The 17,072-nt window shown below is 58.1% G+C and overlaps 8 protein-coding genes across 8 annotated transcripts; 3 read left to right on the top strand and 5 right to left on the bottom strand.

Moving 5' to 3' along the window:
• Positions 1–55: 55 nt before the first annotated feature.
• On the bottom strand, positions 56–3,438 carry ACA1_282480 (uncharacterized protein; the record flags this gene model as incomplete). The annotated part of the gene is made up of 9 exons (XM_004344776.1): positions 56–166; positions 250–537; positions 652–2,148; positions 2,275–2,370; positions 2,475–2,574; positions 2,681–2,719; positions 2,857–2,909; positions 2,992–3,096; positions 3,406–3,438. 9 exons carry the CDS (start codon positions 3,436–3,438, stop codon positions 56–58), a joined length of 2,322 nt encoding a protein of 773 aa, XP_004344826.1.
• Positions 3,439–4,039: 601 nt separating this feature from the next.
• On the top strand, positions 4,040–6,140 carry ACA1_282470 (BTB/POZ domain containing protein; the record flags this gene model as incomplete). Its single annotated transcript, XM_004344775.1, has 6 exons — positions 4,040–4,963; positions 5,066–5,308; positions 5,431–5,525; positions 5,611–5,686; positions 5,838–5,975; positions 6,078–6,140. 6 exons carry the CDS (start codon positions 4,040–4,042, stop codon positions 6,138–6,140), a joined length of 1,539 nt encoding a protein of 512 aa, XP_004344825.1.
• A 1,285-nt stretch (positions 6,141–7,425) lies between these two features.
• Positions 7,426–10,479, bottom strand: ACA1_282460 (SPRY domain containing protein; the record flags this gene model as incomplete). Its single annotated transcript, XM_004344774.1, has 11 exons — positions 7,426–7,733; positions 7,814–8,040; positions 8,232–8,461; positions 8,563–8,695; positions 8,822–8,850; positions 8,976–9,244; positions 9,418–9,630; positions 9,729–9,823; positions 9,895–9,915; positions 10,071–10,122; positions 10,335–10,479. The coding sequence occupies 11 exons, from the start codon at positions 10,477–10,479 to the stop codon at positions 7,426–7,428; spliced, it is 1,722 nt and encodes a 573-aa protein (XP_004344824.1).
• A 633-nt stretch (positions 10,480–11,112) lies between these two features.
• On the top strand, positions 11,113–11,820 carry ACA1_282450 (uncharacterized protein; the record flags this gene model as incomplete). The annotated part of the gene is made up of 2 exons (XM_004344773.1): positions 11,113–11,406; positions 11,548–11,820. The coding sequence occupies 2 exons, from the start codon at positions 11,113–11,115 to the stop codon at positions 11,818–11,820; spliced, it is 567 nt and encodes a 188-aa protein (XP_004344823.1).
• A 143-nt stretch (positions 11,821–11,963) lies between these two features.
• Positions 11,964–13,327, bottom strand: ACA1_282440 (uncharacterized protein; the record flags this gene model as incomplete). Its single annotated transcript, XM_004344772.1, has 7 exons — positions 11,964–12,060; positions 12,126–12,348; positions 12,447–12,524; positions 12,596–12,699; positions 12,782–12,918; positions 13,017–13,103; positions 13,172–13,327. 7 exons carry the CDS (start codon positions 13,325–13,327, stop codon positions 11,964–11,966), a joined length of 882 nt encoding a protein of 293 aa, XP_004344822.1.
• A 116-nt stretch (positions 13,328–13,443) lies between these two features.
• ACA1_282430 (DHFRcoamplified protein) lies at positions 13,444–14,384 on the top strand (the record flags this gene model as incomplete). Its single annotated transcript, XM_004344771.1, is given in 3 exon segments — positions 13,444–13,785; positions 13,801–13,858; positions 14,011–14,384. 3 exon segments carry the CDS (start codon positions 13,444–13,446, stop codon positions 14,382–14,384), a joined length of 774 nt encoding a protein of 257 aa, XP_004344821.1.
• Positions 14,385–15,426: 1,042 nt separating this feature from the next.
• ACA1_282420 (uncharacterized protein) lies at positions 15,427–16,200 on the bottom strand (the record flags this gene model as incomplete). Its single annotated transcript, XM_004344770.1, has 3 exons — positions 15,427–15,659; positions 15,727–15,972; positions 16,083–16,200. 3 exons carry the CDS (start codon positions 16,198–16,200, stop codon positions 15,427–15,429), a joined length of 597 nt encoding a protein of 198 aa, XP_004344820.1.
• An 87-nt stretch (positions 16,201–16,287) lies between these two features.
• On the bottom strand, positions 16,288–17,071 carry ACA1_282410 (uncharacterized protein; the record flags this gene model as incomplete). Its single annotated transcript, XM_004344769.1, has 2 exons — positions 16,288–16,653; positions 16,775–17,071. The coding sequence occupies 2 exons, from the start codon at positions 17,069–17,071 to the stop codon at positions 16,288–16,290; spliced, it is 663 nt and encodes a 220-aa protein (XP_004344819.1).
• Position 17,072: the final 1 nt, after the last annotated feature.

The following is a 17,072-nucleotide window of genomic DNA, read 5'->3' as shown; positions in this document are numbered from 1 at the left end:
TTATTTTAAAGGGCAAAAATTACAATAGTACACTGTTAGTGGTGTGGCGCTGGGGTCACACTCTGCTCAACCTGTTGAAGATCCAGCTATTCCACGCGCTGGTCGGGATCATGTCCCTCATGGCGTCGTCGTACAAGGTCGTGATACTCTGGGTGCATTGAATGCCCTTTAAGAAAAAGAAAAAGAAAAGTGACAATGTTAGGCGTCACGTGTCGTGCGTGGTGTGTGTGTGGTTGAGGAAAAGCAAACCTGCATGGAGAGGTTGAGTTTGATGCCGACGGCGAGCGAGTAGAAGAGCTCTTGGCGCAGCTCTTCCATTTTCTCGTGCAGGATGGCGTTCTCCACCTCCCCGTCGCTGTGGTGGCCCGGGACCTTGCCCTTGCCCCGGCCTCCGGAGCCGCCGCCGAGGTCCGTCAGCATGTGGATCTCTTCGTCCTTGAGCCGCAGCGCCAGCTTCAGCTCGTTCACCTCGTCCTCCTGCTTGCGCTTGCGCTCCGCCTCGTCCCGCGAGCCATGTTGCGAAGACTTGAGCAATTCCTGCGAGACCATGCGCAAGTCAACACCACACCACACCACGGCGAACACGGCACACACGACACACACGACACACACGGCACACACCGCACGCGCACGACACAGACAATAGAATACCTCGAATCGGTCGGCGAGGGCGTTCTTCTGTTCGGTGGAGTCGGCGAGGCGAATGTGGAGCTGCTCGATGGCCTCGTCCTTGGCGCGCAGGCGCTGCTCGAGGTCGGCCTCGATCTCGACCAGCTTTTGGCTGAGCGCGCGCAGCATGTCGTCCTTGGACTGGGCCTTGGCCTTGGCCCGCGACAGCGCAGCCTCGAGCTCCTCGCGCAGCTTCTTGGCGCTCTTCGACTCGCCCTTGGGCACCTGCAGCTCTTCCTTCTCCCGCTTCAGGGCCTCCACCTCCCGCTCGCGCTCGTCCAGGCCGGCCTGCAGGGTCTTCACCCGGGCCTCGAGCTCCTCGTTCACCCGCTCGAGCTGTCGCACCCGCTCGTCCTTGGCCTCGAGCGCCGCCGCGCTCTGTCGCACCTCCTCGCCCAGCCGCGCCAGCTCGGCGCCCGCCTCCTCCTCCTCCTTGCGCTTCTTCTGGTCCTGCAGGGCGTCGCGCATGGAGTGCATCTCCTGCGACTTCTTGAGCAGGACCTTCTCCATTTCGTTGAGCTTGCCCTGGACCTCGGTCTTGAGGGCCTTCTTCTGCTTCGTGGCCACGGCGAGCTTGGCCCGCACCTCGCCCAGCTCGCGCTCGCGGTCCTGCAGCTCCTGCTCCCGGTCGCGCAGCTGGCGCTCTACGTCGCGGCCCTCGATGTCGAGCTTCTGCGCGCGCTGGGCCGCCTCGTCGTTGGCGCCCTGCTTGGCCTGGGCTTCGAGCTCGCGCAGCCACCCGTTGCGCTGCTTGATCTTGGACTTCTTGTCGGCCACCCGCCGGCGCAGTTCATCCGTGCGTGCCTCGAATTCCTTGGCCCTGAGCTGCCACGCCTCTTCGCTCGCCTCGGCCTTGCGCTCGGCTTCGTCGGCGACCCGGCGCAGCGCGGCGGAGTGGGCGCGCTCGAGCTCGTCGACCTGCCGCCGGGCCTCGTCGTCCTTGGCCTGGGCCAGCTCGGCCAGCTTCTCCTCGTACTGGGCCTTGGTGCGCTCGGTCTCGCGCCTGCGCTCCTCGATCTCGCTCTCGAACATCTCCCGCAGGTGGTCGCGCTCGTCGGTGCTGGTGCTGGTGGTCTGCTGGCTCTTGACGTAGTCGAGCATGTCGGCGTCCTTCTTGGCCAGCCGGCTCCGCAACTCGTCGATCTCGCGCTCGCGCTCGGCAACCTTGTCGAGCAGCCGCTCCTCGGCGCGGCTCAGCGCGAGCCTGGACGCCTCTTCGTTCTTTTTGGCTTCGTTTTCGCTCTCCTCTCTCTGCTTCTTCTCGGACTCGAGGTCCTTCTTGGCCCTGTTGAGTTCGCGCAGGCGCTCGAGGCTCTCGGCCGTCTTCTGGTCCAGCTCGGACTGCTTGGCTTGCGCATCGGCCTCTTGCTTCTTCAACCGCTCCTGCAGGGCGGCCAGCTCCTTCTCCAGCTCCTTGTCTCGCTCCGCCCATTGGATGGACTGCAGCGTGTGTCGTTTCTTGATGTCTTCCAACTTTTCCTGCATTTACACACACGACACACAGACGACACACGACACACACACACACACACACACACACACACACACACCGGTGAGCACCATGCAGGCGACTACTCGGATTAGCTGGACGACATGACAGCGTACTTGCAGCGACGTGACCTGTTGGTCGTGGGCCGCCATCATGCCCTGGGTGTCGAGCATGGCCTCCTGGTACTGGAGATACTGATTGAGGCCATTCACCTGCGTACAACCAACCAACCAACCAAGCAAGCAAACGGGTGCAACCGGTAGAGAGCAGGTCAGGCTTGTTGATATCTCTGACCGAGTACCGCGGGAGCGCGTACCCAATAATTGCAGTCCTTTTCGGTGGAGGCGATGAACTCGTAGATGCGCTTGGGCGTGATGATTTCGAACGGAACGGAGGCATCGCGGCGCACCGACGGCCTGCTCATGGCCATGAGTGTATGTGTGTGAGGAGGGGGGACAATCAAGACGCTATGATGGATCAAGCCCAGGGCTGCGTCGGTTGCTGATGTGTGAAGTGTCGTACCTGCCGCCAGGACTGGCGAGGCCGTTCTCATCAGTCCGCCTGAAGATGTGCGAGTAACGGTTAGGCCGCGTGTGTGAGGGTGCGATGGTGGCGCGTGTCGTGCGGTCATGCGTGTCATGCGGTCATGCGTGTTGTGCGGTGAATGTGAACATTCAGTGATCATGAACTGGACCAACCTGACAGTGCTGATCTCAATACAATCGATGAACCCCAGCGCGTTCTTCTCGCCCTGCAACGACAGATCCGCCCGAGGTCAGATCAAAGCCCAGAAGGGCAGGAGTGCGCCTACACTGGCGTATTTCTTTCCGTACCCTCTCATGGAAGTAGAAGATCTTGGAGCCGTTCTGTTCGAACCATCGCTTCTTGTAGCTGCGCACCAGACCTTTCTCGCCCTTCTTCTGCAGATAGCCGTAGAGCTGGGTGCGTGACCGCCACCGTCACAACACACGAAACAAAGGGGCGTGAGTGTAGTTCGCGGGCGCACAGTGCGTCGGCGCAAGGCCTCTGCACACGTGCGTGGCGTACCTCCTGCGGCTTGTGCCATCCATTAAAATGGAAAAAAATAGAATATTGCCAAGTTAAAAAAAATTAAAATCAAACAAGAATTGCAAAGCTGCAGCTCGATTGTTAAATCGAAAATTAATATTAAGGGACACGATGAGGGTATAAATCCGATTCCGTTGACGGTGCCATGATTATTCGAAGAGGAGAGGCTCAGTACGTACAGGAAGAGGAGCAGTGGCGACCACGTTCTCCATCTAATGCCAATCCGCCACTATTGGGGCCTCGGATTTGATATTTTCTCATTTCATTTCTTTTTGTTTTCAATGTACCAGTTAGCGCCAAGAATGCGAGGTACGTGCAGTGAACGACACATTTTGCTTCTGGAAGGTTCGAGAAGACGCAGGCAGCAACACAAAACCCTTCGTCTTCCCGCCCACCCACCACCACAACACAACCTTTGGTACACCGCCCCAACAACCCTACTTTTTATTATTTATTATTTATTATTTTTTATTATTATTATTATTATTATTATTATTATTCCAACCAACACAACCCACCCCTCCGCCACCGCACCGCTTTGTAGCGAGCTGCAGCGTTAGGCCCCAATAAAGGCTTGAATCTGCAAAGCAAGTCCTTTGGCTCTCTGGTCAACAAAGCACTACTTGGCAGTGAAGCCTCCACTTTCACTTCAGACAACGTCGGCGTTGCTGAGTAGAGGAGAGGCGGTAGGGTGTCGGTGTCTGGTCTGGTGTGGTGTGGGCTTCTCTATTTGTACTATTTCTTCCACACCACCAGCTCGTGCTCACCTCACCTTCCAGACAGGTATCCTCTTGTCGTCTCTCTACACACAACATGTCCTTCAGCTTCGGCGGCGGCAGCACCGCCCCCTCTTCCACCTCTTCCACTGCTGCTTCTGCTTCTGCTTCTAGTGCTACTATATCTTCGCCTTCCGCCGCGGCGCCCACAACGCCCGCCGCCACTGCCGCCCCCAACGCTGGATGGCCCACATCCGCCCCGGGCACCTTCAGCTTCGGCGGGGCCGCCACAGCGCCGCCGCCGTCAGCTCCTCCGGCGACCACGCCCGCCACCACCCCGGCCTCGTCTTCATCCAGCTTCGGGGCCGCCGCCACCACCCCGGGCACCTCCAGCTTCGGCAGTTCACTGTTCGGCGCCGCCACCAGCAGCACCAGCGGCAGCACAGCGTCCACCTCCACCTCGTTGTTTGGCAGCTCAACCGCACCACCAACGGCGGCGGTGCCGTCATCGACCAGCGGCCCTGCCATGAAGCCGATGACGAATGCCTTCGGACCCGGCACCACGGGCTCTAGTCTGTTTAGCGGCTTCGGCCAACCAGCGGCCACCGCCGCCACCACCACCTCGGGCGGGGTCTTCGATTTCGGCGCAGCCACCTCGGGTGGGTTCGGCCAACCCGTGACCACCACCTCGGGCGGCGGCTTCGGGGGTTTCGGCTCAGCCACCTCGGGCGGCTTCGGCCAACCAGCAGCGGCCGCCACCACCACCTCGGGTGGAGGCGGGTTGTTCGGCTCCACCACCACCACGGGCGTCTTCGGCCAACCAGTGGCCACCGCCGCCGCCTCGGGCGGGGGCTTCGGTTTCGGCGCAGCCACCTCGGGTGGGTTCGGCCAACCAGCAGCCACCACGCCCACCTCGGGCGGCTGCTTCGCTACTTTCGGCGCCCCGTCGACCACCGCTCCCACCTTCGGCGCGCCCGCCGCTACCGCCGCGGGACACTTCTCCAGCTTCACCCCCACGCCAGTACTGCCCCCAATCCCTCTCTCCCCTCCTGTCTGCTCGTGTCGTCTCACCAGCGTGTTTCGTGTCGTGACATGTCGTGTCGTGTCGTGTGTCGTTATTCAGGAGAGGGTGAATGTGGCACGGCTCTTTGATAGAAGGGACCTGTTCCCGGACGTGATCCTACAGTACCAGGGCCAGGACATCTACGCGCACAGGGCCATCCTGGCGCTGGGCTCGCCCAAGCTCCAGAAGATGTTTGACGACCATTCGACCCAGCCCCCGATGATGCAGGAGAACAAGCCCGTCTACTTGCTCGACGACGACATCAAGGGGCTCCAGCTCACCGACGTCTCCCGCATCATCAAGGTTCCGATGCAGCCCAACCCCCCCCCTCTCTTCTACTACTTATCACACATCTCATCGGTGCGTGTCGTGTCGTGTGTATGTTGCGTGTGCGTGTGCGTGTGCGTGTGTGTGCGGTGAGACAGTTCTGCTACACGGGCTGTTTTGATGCCGACCTGCCCTTGGCCAGGCTTGTTCAAATAGCGCTGGTGGCCGAAGAGTTTAAGATGACCAGCCTCTCGTACGTCCCACGCACCACACTACAACACATTCTCCCCCCCCTTGCCCAAGTTTCCCTGCACTCGCGCTTACCAGGGCTCGTTCAGGTCCATCTGCCAAACGCTGTGCCTCCACAAGGCAATGGCCGAAACCTCGCTGGAGCCCATCCTCGAAACCCTCGAGGTATGCCCGCCCCACTTCGCTTCTCCATCTTTTCATTGTGCTGCGTGCTCATTTCGTTTATTCACCGATCGATCGATCGATCGATCGTGTGTGTGTGTGTGTGTGTGTGTGTGTGTGTGGTGTGTGTGTGGCCCGTCGTGGCCGGCCGCAGACTGCGCACCAGAACGGGCTCGTGGAACTGAAGAAGGGAATCATGACCTTCCTGAAGGAGGCGTCCTCCAACCTTGGCGCCACGGTCGATGAGTTTATGCGCCTCGATAAGGACCTCCTCGCTGAGTTCCTCCTCCACGTACGCCCCCTTCCTTCCCTTCCTTCACCTTCTCTACCTACCGGCCGACTGCGCTCATCGTTAGCACCTTCGCTCGCTCGCTCGTTTGTTGCGTGAGGGCAGGTTACGGGCATGCTGCACCCCAGCACCCCCTCCGGAGCATTCGATTTTGGGAGCTCGGTGTGAGGGCCGTTCAACCCGATCGCCTGCCAATTGTGTCCCATCCACGACAAGGGGACATACATGTCCACCGACACAGCACCTGTATTTCTCGTGTTTCTTGCTTCTTTTTTGACCACACAGGCGGCAACAAAAGCGTTACCTTCGTCACACCACTACCGTTCTTGTGCACTCGCTCGATCGTGCTCTGCTTCTCTGTTCGTTGGCGCCACTTACTTCTCGCCAGCACATTCCAAGCCGTGGAATGCGTAGTATGCGAAGAGGCAAAGCTTGCCCTCGAGATTAGGAAATGCTGGCAAACGGCCGAAGCGACACGCGGTCTCGGCCAATCAGGCGCTCCCGAGTGATCACAAACAAATACAACGACGAGAGACTGTTTATTCACTCATCATCACTTCGTCTACCACTATTACCAACTCTCTCTCTCTCTCTTCTTCTCTTCTCTTCTCACCTACGGTCTCCCAGTACTCTTCTACACACTCGCTACTCTGTGCTCTCGCATCTTCCAGGCGTCTTCCTATCGTCTCTCTACACGACATAATGTCGTTCAGTTTCGGCGGTAGCACTGCCCCTGCTTCCACCTCTTCCACTGCGCCCCATCGACCACCACCGGCTCCCCGTGGAGCTCCAGTTCGTTGGCGTCTGTCTGACTGCAGCAGACGTCTGCTGCGGCTGCAAGGTTCCGATGCAGCCCAACTCCCCCCCTCACTTCTACTTGTTACACACCTCACAGGCGTGCATGTTGAGTCGTGTTGCGTGCGTGTGTACATTTCTGCTACACGGGCTCTTTCGATGGCCACCTCTTTCGATGGCTGCCCTTACGCAATCTGGTTCAACTACATATTGCTGGTGGCCGAAGCAACCAGGATCACCCGGGCGGGTTCCCGTCCATCTGCCAAGCGCTGTGCCTCGACAAGGCAAGGCCCCAAACCTCGCTGGAGTACGTCCTCCAAGCCCTCGAGGTGCTCCCGCCCCTTCTTCATCTTTTCATTGTCCTGCGTGCTCACCTCGTGTATTCAATCGCTCGCTTGCTGCGTGAGCGACCTGCAGGTTGCGGACATGGTGTACCCCACTCCCTTGAGTTCTGGGCGCTCGAAGTGAGACATTCGCCCTCGTCACGCGTGTGTTCCACCCACGATAACAAGGGGACAGCACGAAGCCGGCGGACACAGCACCTTGTATTGCAAGAGAGTGTCTTGCTTCTTTTGTTGACCACAAGGCGACAACAAAGACAACATTCAACATATTACCTTCGTCACACCCGCACGCACGGGTTGTAGTTGGTACGACATCAGGCAGGCGGGTCGTCGTGGGGCGGCTGCGGCGAGGCAGCGGCGGGGGCAGGGTGCGCAGGGTGCGCAGGGTGCGCAGGTGCGGAAGTAGGGTCCGGGGCAGGGGCAGGCGCAGCCTCAGCAGCGAGAGGCGAGAGGAGTCGGCGAGCGGCGAACCACAGGTGGTAGCCCGTGCCGAGGAGGCACATGACTGGGCTGGTCCGCAGGTGCGGACTGGCCACGGTCCGCTCACGGCGAGCCACCATTCCCAGCGACTCACCCAGCGACTCCCACCAGTACTTGACGCCCACCAGCTTCCTCGTTTGTTCTGCACACCAGCCGGCCCCAGTGAACACACGCACACACACGCACACACACACACATACACACACGCACGCACAGCGGTACCTATGATCGCAAGCTGGCTGGCCTCGAGCTGCCGTTCGAATTCCTTGAGGGTCCAGATGGCGATCTCCTTGTCGCTCTGTTGCAGGACAGCCGGTGGTGGGTGCACCAGCGGCGTCATCCGTTCTCGCACTCGCTCGATCGTGATCTGCTTCTGTTCGTTGGTATCCGCAATCTTGGTGCTCTTGAGGATGGCCACGTCTCGCCGGCACACGCACAGCTCGTAGTCCCTGTACCCTCAAACCATATCAGCACTCCTCTCTCTCTCTCTATGCGTGTGTGTATGTGTGTTGTATGTGTGTGTGTGTGTGTGTGTGTGTGTGTGTGTGTGTGTGTGTGTGTGTGTGTGTGTGTGTGTGTGTGTGTGTGTGTGCGCGCGCGCGCGCGCGCGTGTTGCCGTGCATGTGTCGTGGAAGAGTACCGGCAAATGGCTTCGAGGGCGAGGATGAGGCACCGCCGCTTCTCGGCGTCGGTGAAGGCCTGCCATCGCGTCACGCCGATGTGGGGCGTCGACTGCGCGGCGCTCGAATAGTAGGCGAGCACGGCCTGGATCGCCGGCGACGCCGTCGAGTAGGCTGCCATGTTCCGCAGCAACCGCAGGTCGGCCAGCACCAATCGGTAGTCGTTCTCCGTCAAAACCGGCCGAAACACCTACCGTGTGTGTCGTGTGTGTCGTGTGTGTCGTGTTCGCACATGGGACCTCGAACAAAAAAAGAAGGTAGGGAGGAGGTGAGGAAGAGGAAGAAGTGTACATTGGGGGCGAGGTCCCATGTGCTGCTCTCGGCGTGTGACTCCCGGATGTAGATCGCGAGCTCGCGCGTCATCTCAAACAGCTCCTCCACCGGAATGGTGTCCACGTCTATGTTCTCCATCCGAAAGTACGGTCTTGCACGGTGAAGAGAAGAGTGTGTCGTGTGCGTCGTGTGTGTCGTGTGGCATCATGAGACACACCGATAAAATGCCCAGTTTGGGGAGTGTTACTTGAGTGACCTGAGTTGGCTTCGGCAGTACTCTATTAGTTCTTCGTCCGTGTCCGCACCCTGATGAAGAAAAGATGTTGTGTGTTCATCACACGTCATCATGAGGCGAGGATAGCGCCGATGATCGGGCATGGCTGTGTGTGTGTGTGTGTCGTGCGTGACGTGTGTGTCTCATGTGGATTTACCTCGTGTGTGATCCGTTCAAGAATATCTGCGAATGTGTCGTCTGTGGTTCCCTCCCAATTGCTCGCGATGGCTCCCTCACCACCTTCATCGTCTTCATCTTCTTCGTCCTCATCTTCATCCTCGTCGTCGCTCTCTTCGTCGGCCTTGTGTGACTGGTCTTCGTCCTCCTCGTCGCTCTTCTTCGCGCCGTTTCCTGACGCCTCTAAGCTGCCACGTCTTCGCTTTCGTTCTAGCTCATTCTTTTCGCGTTCTTCCAGGCGCTCCGACTCTATTTGAGGCGAGAGTGAGGTAGTTGCGGTCGTGTAGTGTGTGTGTGTGCGTGCGTGCGTGTCGTGTCGTGTCGTGTCGTGTCGTGTCGTGTCGTGTCGTGTCGTGTCGTGTCGTGTCGTGTCGTGTCGTGTCTAAGTGCACAGAGAAGGAGAATAGCGAGGAGTGGAGAACCTTTGAAAGCTTCATCGATCTGGCGGATGTGCTCGCCCACGGGGAAAACGAATGGGCGATCACCAAAGTTGAGCCGCACTCGCGCACCGGCAGAGTGGAGCGTGACGATGGGGTAGAACTTGCGGCAGTGCTTGAGCTTCTGCACGGCGACGCCCAGCAGCTCGCCGTTCTTTGTGAAGAACAGTGACCGCGACAGGAAATTGACACCACACCCTGTCAAGTGAAGTGCACAGGGAAGAGTGTATGGTGTGTTGAGTAAGCATTGTAATAAATTTCTATATAGAAATATGAGACACACACTGTAGGCATACCAATGACATCGCCCGTGGTGAAGGTGGGACCCCACTTGCGCCCAATGCCGGACTGAGCGAACACCCGACCGTCGTCAGCGTGGTACCCGTACGACCTGGGGAAATGTGAGGCACGCGCCACACACCGACGCACGACACACACAACGAAGCCAAGCGGTGGGTGTACCCTTTTCGCCAGCCTGCGGGCGCCATGCTACGAGGAAAGTGTTGAGGGCGATGCCAATCATGACTTGCCTGGCGAGGCAGCACAATTTGTCGAACGCGAGGGTGAGTGAACGTTTGAATGGAAGAAAGACTCTGAAGCGAGGGCAGGAGGTGGAGGTGGAGGTGGTCAAGCTGTACCCGACATCACCAGCGTTTTCGATGTGCACTTCGAAGTAGGACACCGCGCAGTCTTCGCCAAAGGGGAGCGCTTGCAGAGGCATGGTGGCTTGCACCGATTGTGAGAGTTAAGGCTCGAATGAGCGAATGTGTGTGCGTGCCGTGCCGCACGCTGGTCGATGATCGGCCTCGTGACGTGGTGTGCGCACCAGAGGGTGAGTAGTGCGTAAAGGGAAAGGAGAGGAGGCGGAAAGGATATGCCAAAGGGTTCGCCCACCGAGGGACCCGTGCACCGGACGCTGAGCCCATCGTCGCTGATCTCGAGCAAGTCCGGGAGTACGTCCTGTGGCGAAAGGCGGATGGTGCCCACCCGATCGAACTGCCGTTTCCGCTGCACGTATAGGGCAGCCCAATCCACCTCGCCGTTCATGTTGCTAATGAAGAAGCCTCGCCTACACAAGCATTTCTACAACAGCAACGTTGAGAATACAAGATTACAAGCTGGCATTTTCCAAGGATGTCGATGTTTGGCACGAGAGACGCACCCAGAGCCAGGAGTCGAGCGAAAGGAGGCGCCAATGCTTGCATACGAGCCCATTCGTCACCAATTCACGCGCCGTGAAGAATGAAAAAATGTGTAAACACACCTGCAGAAACCTGAGGTGAGTGGACAGGCCACAAAGTACCCATGCAGGTTAAGAGCACAGAAACGGGGCCTCCTACCTCTTCTGATAGCGCAGCGCACGGATCCATCTGTGCCAATTTCTGGCGCCTTTTTTCTATTTTTGTGCCAAGCAAAAAAGGTCGAAAGAAAATATAAAGGAAAATGTTAAGTTTTGGCCCTCAATACCCATTCGCAGCTTATCCCCTCCCGGTAGCGGCTCTGGACTCCTAAGTTCCGCTCGTCACGCCATGTCCGGAGCTTCGGGTTGTGCAATGAAGCAACGACCAATCGCCGGTGATCGGTTTGGCTCCGCTTGTGCGTGAGACAAAGATTGATCAGATTGCTACTGCATCCACTCCCATCAATCGATTGATTCTAATTACTACGGATTCGAACAAGATGAAGACCACACTCGCCTTCCTGGCTTCGCTCGTCGTGCTGCTGTGCGCCTTTAACGTCCTCAGGACCGAGGCCGCCATCGATGGCGCCACCGCCACCTTCACCAACCAGACCTTCAGCGAGAACGGCACCAACCTCATCGGCACCTTCGAATTCACCAAGGACTTTGCCGCCGATTCCCTCCAGTGCAACTTCACCTTCCCCGGCGACAAGACCTTCTTCAAGGTCATGGACCGCTACCTCATCAGCTACAACCAGCAGCGCCCCAACTTCACCCTCAAGAGCGACATCAGCGTACGTCTCTTTATCTTTCGCGTTTCGTTCTTTCCTCGCTTCATTTTTCGGTCCGTTTTTATTTTTATTTTATAATTAACAATTTTATAATTAACAATTTTCATTACAATAATTATTAATAAAATTCTTGTTGTGGTGCAGTCCAAGACGCTCAGCACGGGTTTGGTGCACATTTACAACAATGCCACCATCACCAACGGCACGTCGATCGTCTACTACCTCTACCCGTACGACCAGCAGAAGAACTTCGGCAGCAAGTTCGACCTCGGCGTCAGCTGCCAGCTCGATGGTGATGTGCTCGTCGAGCAGACCCTCGCCAGCGTGGTGATCAACAACCCCAAGGGCGGCAGCTCGAGCGCGGCCACCATCACCAGCTTCTTCCTGCCCCTCCTCACCACCTTCCTCCTCTACTAAGCGATCCAACCAAGTTCGCTTGTACAGACGTTACAATCAAATCAATCAATATTGCTCGTTATTGATTGATTTTTTAATTTATTTTTTTAATGTTTCTATTTATTGCTTGTGGGCAAATAATTAATTATATATTTATTTTTATATCACGCAATGTTGAGTGTTGCGTCCTGGGCGAGTTGGAGCAGGTCAGCGTCGACGATGGGCCTACCCTTGGTGTCGGTCACCTTGTGCGCCTTCACCCTGTGAGAGTTGTGGTCAGCACCTTGCTCGGTCAAAACAGAGAAGGTGAGAGCGTGTGGCGAGACCTGAACTTCTGTTTGACGAGCTTGGCCAGTGCGTCCATGTTGCGAGGGCTCAGCACTACCATCTTGCGTTGGCCGTTGCGGGAGAGCGTGAGGCGCAGCGGTTCTTCGGCCTGTGGTCGGGCCGGCCTCACGTCGTCCGCCTCCTCCTGCCGTCCACCACTTTTTACCTCCGATTGCAGGAATCGCGGCAGAGACGCGTCTTCCTCCTCTCCCTCCGCCTCACCTGTTTCCCACATCGTCGTCGTCATCGAGACAGTGTGGTACCAATCTCTAACGTTAGTACTGAGAATGCGTGGATGAATCAGGTGTCTTGCCGCGCACCGTTGAGGTCGGCGACCTGTGAGTCGATTTTGTCATACTTGATCAGGTTCTTCTTAGTGAACTTGGATCGCGCGTCGCCTGCGTGTTGAGAGGAAGTGATGAGCTGTAGAGTTGGATCTTCCTGCATACAGCCCACTGAGGCGTGGTACCCGGCAGAGTGAAGATGTCGAGAGCCTCCGCCTTCTCCAAGATGAGTGCGAAGTTGGCGTAGAATTCGTCCGTGTGGGCGATGTCATGCCAGCCTCGGCACCGCCTGAATCTAGTGCGTTAGCCACCACGCACGCGTGCCTTGCCCAGAAGCTTTCACTGAAGGCTGGAGTGTTTCGCCCACGCACCGTCCTTCCTCGGTGTGGCCGTTCAGCATCTCGCCGCGGGTGATGGCGTGCGCGAACTCGTGAAGCAGCGTCGCCAGCAGCGTGTTCAGGTCGTAGCACTTGCGCGAGTTCTGGTACCGCAGCCTGATCCCTATCGACTGTATTCCGTCACCACCTCAACAGTGTGAGCAAATTGCTACTGCATGGCACGGCCTTATGTATGTCGAGGCCCTCGATTTCCAGAGAAGCCGCACACCTCCACTACGTTCTCATGGGCGACCCTTCTTCGACCCACCTCCTTCCAGTTCCCGTGCAGTGTGTAGGTGATGCCCATGTAGCTGTCCTATCCTTGACAAGGTCGGAGTTTAGACTCAAGCCGAGGGAGGAGGGGCAGAGGGGGTAAGTGGGTACGTGGTTGAGCTCTCGAATGGGGAAGTCAAGGGGAAGGGCGGTGATGCCACCCTCGTGGTGCAGCCGGTCCCGCACTTTTGAAAAAACACTGAGCAGCTCCTGGGCTCGGTCGCTGCTCTCAACTTCCAGCATACCAAGTTCCTGCTCCCCCTCCATTGTTCTTCTACTGGTACTATTTTCTTGTTTTTGTTTTTGTTTTGTTTGTTTATATTTGCGTCCATAAAATAAAATAAATTTATTTGGCTGCAAGAGTGAGGGACACGAAGACGAAGATGCAGCCGGCAAGAGAGGTGGGGTGGGCTCACGCGGCCAACGATAGGTTGCAGCTTCGGGATGCGCTGGGTGATGATCGAATCTCGATGATCGAGGCTGACGTCATGTTCCGTAGCGGCAATGAAGATGCTGCGGCAGCGAAGGGGGCGGGTGTGCCGGTGATGGCGCACCCGCCCTCCATCCCGCCCGACGCCATGCCCTTCGAGGCCTGGTTCGATCTCATCTTGGAGCACAACCGAAGCGTTGCCGCAGCAGCTGATGGTGAAGGAACGAAGAAGACCAAGGGCGTGAAGCTCGACTTCAAGTCGTTCGCCGCCGTGGCCCCGTGCCTGGCCGTCCTCGTGGCCCGACAACAGGTCCGCGGACCCTTCGGCTTTCCTGTTTGGCTCAACGCCGACGTACTTCCCGGTCCTGGTACCCGTGGCTGCTCCCGTGCGTGTCGTGCGTGCGCGCGAGGTGTGCAATGGTGCGTGCGGACGTGCCGAGGTCTCACCACACTCACGACAACTACACCAGGCGGCCCGTCGTCTGCGTTCGACGGTCGCGCGTTCGTCGAGGCGTGCCAGCAAGCGCTGCCGGGCGCGGTGTTGTCTTGGGCTGGACAACGGGCTATCCGACCAACGAGCGCGACATGGCGGGCTACACAGCCGACATGATCGACGCCATGCTGGCCCTGGTCGACGCCCACGTGCGGGAGGGCACCCATGTCACGTTCCCGCTGCAGCTGTGGTACGCCCACCGGTCGTGGCCGCAGGTCGAGCGATTGCTGGCGCGGCAAAGCTGCGATGATGGTCGCCAGAAGCTCGTCAGCTCCACCATTACGTTGTGGGGCGAGGAGGTAGCAAGTATTCGACAGTGGGTGGAGGCCACGGCTCACTACCTAGACGACCGCATCTACGTCGACCTCGTCCCCGCCGCAGCGACCACCGCCCGTGTGTAGAGAGTCTTTTCCTATTTATATTACTTGGAATTCCAAATATATCCCATAATCGTGAAAATCGGAATGCAGTTCGCTGAGGGGGGGGTGAGACGAACCATAATGGGAGCCGGGGGGCGAGAGCGCAGCTTCAAGGTGGGCGAGAGGCCAGGCTTACAGTTCGGGCGCCGGTGGAGGGAAGCCCAAGCGAGCCGACTCTTCGCCAGCCGACCGTACACGTCAGCATGTTACTTCGAAAGACTACAACTCTGCAACTACTGAATGATCAACTCATCAATCACTACGACAACTATCAATCCTGATAACACGATAACCACCTTCTTCAAAGAAAGCGATAATCTTACCCTTCAACCAACTGCGACGAGGTTCAGCCTAGGTGGGAGACCGGACCCATCTGTCGGTGGTGGGTCCCGCCATCTGAGGCGGGGCTCGCTGCCGGCAGACCGGTCGACCATGAGACACCACCACTCGTCGCCCTCGACGTCCACGCGAGGCACTTCGACCGAAACTTATCCCACCAATCGACCCCAGCCTTCAGCCGCTCCTTGCGCTGCCAGCTCCGTCCCCCAGCCGAGCCAGCTCGACCACCGCCCAAGGTGGGCACCGTCCCACCGAAAGCGGCGATCGAAGGCCCGGCCGCGTCTCTCGCACACCACAATCGCACACGGCTGACGTCAGCAACGACGATCGGCTGTGTGCCGACGGTCCTCTCCCCTCCGCCGACTGCTGGGCAACCGGCGGCCGGCGAGGGTGGAGGACTTGAGGGACCACACCAGCGACGGACGAGCGCAGCCAACCGAAACCACATCAACCCACCTGCCGAGGATCGGACTAAACCACCACCTCGCCCAGGAAGGAGCGATACCACTGAAGGACCAACTACATGCGACGCCACCTTCCCTCCACCAACCGCCCCCTTTTTTAGTTGATAAAAACAGATGCCGATATATTGGTAAAATGTGGTTGATATGTTTATATATTGTAAATTGTACATTAAATATCAAAAATCACATAATAAATGGTTGAAAAATGGTTCTTTTACGGTTCACTTGTCGCCGCGCATGAGTTCGTAGGCGCGGGTGCGGTAGGCGTCGTGGCGGGCCTTCTTGTCGTCCTTGGCGCGCTGGTACTTGTCCGCGATCTGGCCCATGGAGTGCATCTCCTGCTCCTCGTGGTCGAGATACCGCTTCCACTTCCTTCGCTGCCAGAACTCGCCGTGGCACACCAGGCAGTAGCAGCAGCCCACCATCAGCGTGCACGACAGCGCCAAGACCGCTCCTATTCGCATTTGTGAGGCGCGTGTGCGTGCGTGTGCGTGTGCGGTGGTGCGTGTGCGTGTGCGTACCGGCGCCAACGGTGGCGATGAGGGTGAGCTTGAGGGAGTCGTTGCCGTCGTCTCGCCACCCATCGGGTCGCCAGTAGAGGAAGAGGACGAGGAGCGCGATGATGAGCCCGCCGATGCCCGCAGCGATGCTGACCAAGTTCAGCCACACCGGGCAGCGACGGCCCTTCCACTGCTTCGGTTTGTCCCACGACGTCTGAACACTGCGCGTGGAGCCCTCTCTGCTGCTCTCTCCATCCTCGCTCATACCTAAGTCCGTCCATCGCCGCACACGTATGTGCCACCGCACCAAGGACGCGAAAGGTGAGGACCCCGACAAGAGAAACTGGGGGGGGGGCGAAGGAGGGCAGGAGCGGCACCAGAAAAGATGGCGGTGCCGACCGCGGAGGAGGGAAGGAGGGGCTCGACCTTGTCCACCGCACGCTTGGCCCTCCACCCCGAAAACAGGAACTTGGAGGTACTCTTCACCTTCTTCATTTTGTATTTTATTCTTTTACTCACTGCCAAGGGCGTACGAGAAGAAGTATTATCTATTCACATTTCTTTTTGTTTCTCTCTTTTTTCTTATTGGTGTCTGCTCCTGCATGCAGCAAGCACGAGCGCGGCCAGCGGCGCCAGGCGCGCCCCCAATGACACGTCGTCGTGGCCTCCCGAAGGACTGGGCGAAGGAGACTTGGAAGAGCCAGGCTGCGGCGAGGAATTAGGAGAAGGCGACGCGGATTCGGCCGGCCGGGTGTTGTCCACGATCACAAGGTTGTCGAGGGAGAAGCTGGCCGACTGGCCGTCGGCGGCGCACGCCAGGCCGAAGGAGAAGGCCTGGCCCAGGTCTTTGCCTTGTTCGTGCAGCCACACGTAGTAGGTCAGCTCCGTACCAGTGGAGACAGCGCCTTCGTTGCGCACATGCAGCTTGCCTGAGCTCAGTGGTTGCGCCTGCAAAAATAATAATAAATATTTGTTATGGTGGAGAAAGGACAACATATCCATATATGCCTTATGTGCCTGATATATATCTGTTTAAAATAACACCCAAATAATACTTGGGTTGGCGTACGTTGATGTCGCTGGGGAAGGAGAGACCGGCCAAGTTGGACCCTCTGAGGGTGTAGTACTGATTTATACTCTGGAAAGTGAGCGCGCCGGGGAAGGTGAAGGTGCAGTTGACGGCCTCGGAGGCATAGCCCTGGGTAAAGCCGAACTGGGCCACCAGGTTGGTGCCGTTCTGGCTAAAGGTCTGGTTGGTGAAGGTGATCTCCACCCCAGCCAGCTGGGCTCGCGCCACACCCGAGAAGCACCCGAGGACCACGACAAGCCAAGCCAAGTAGAAGGTGAGCATGAACCCTCTCGTCATC

This window comes from Acanthamoeba castellanii, assembly GCF_000313135.1.
Source record: "Acanthamoeba castellanii str. Neff unplaced genomic scaffold scf7180000084776, whole genome shotgun sequence".
NCBI lineage: Eukaryota > Discosea > Longamoebia > Acanthamoebidae > Acanthamoeba > Acanthamoeba castellanii.
Note: the sequence above shows the minus strand (reverse complement) of the source record. Positions and strands in the feature narration are given on the sequence as shown.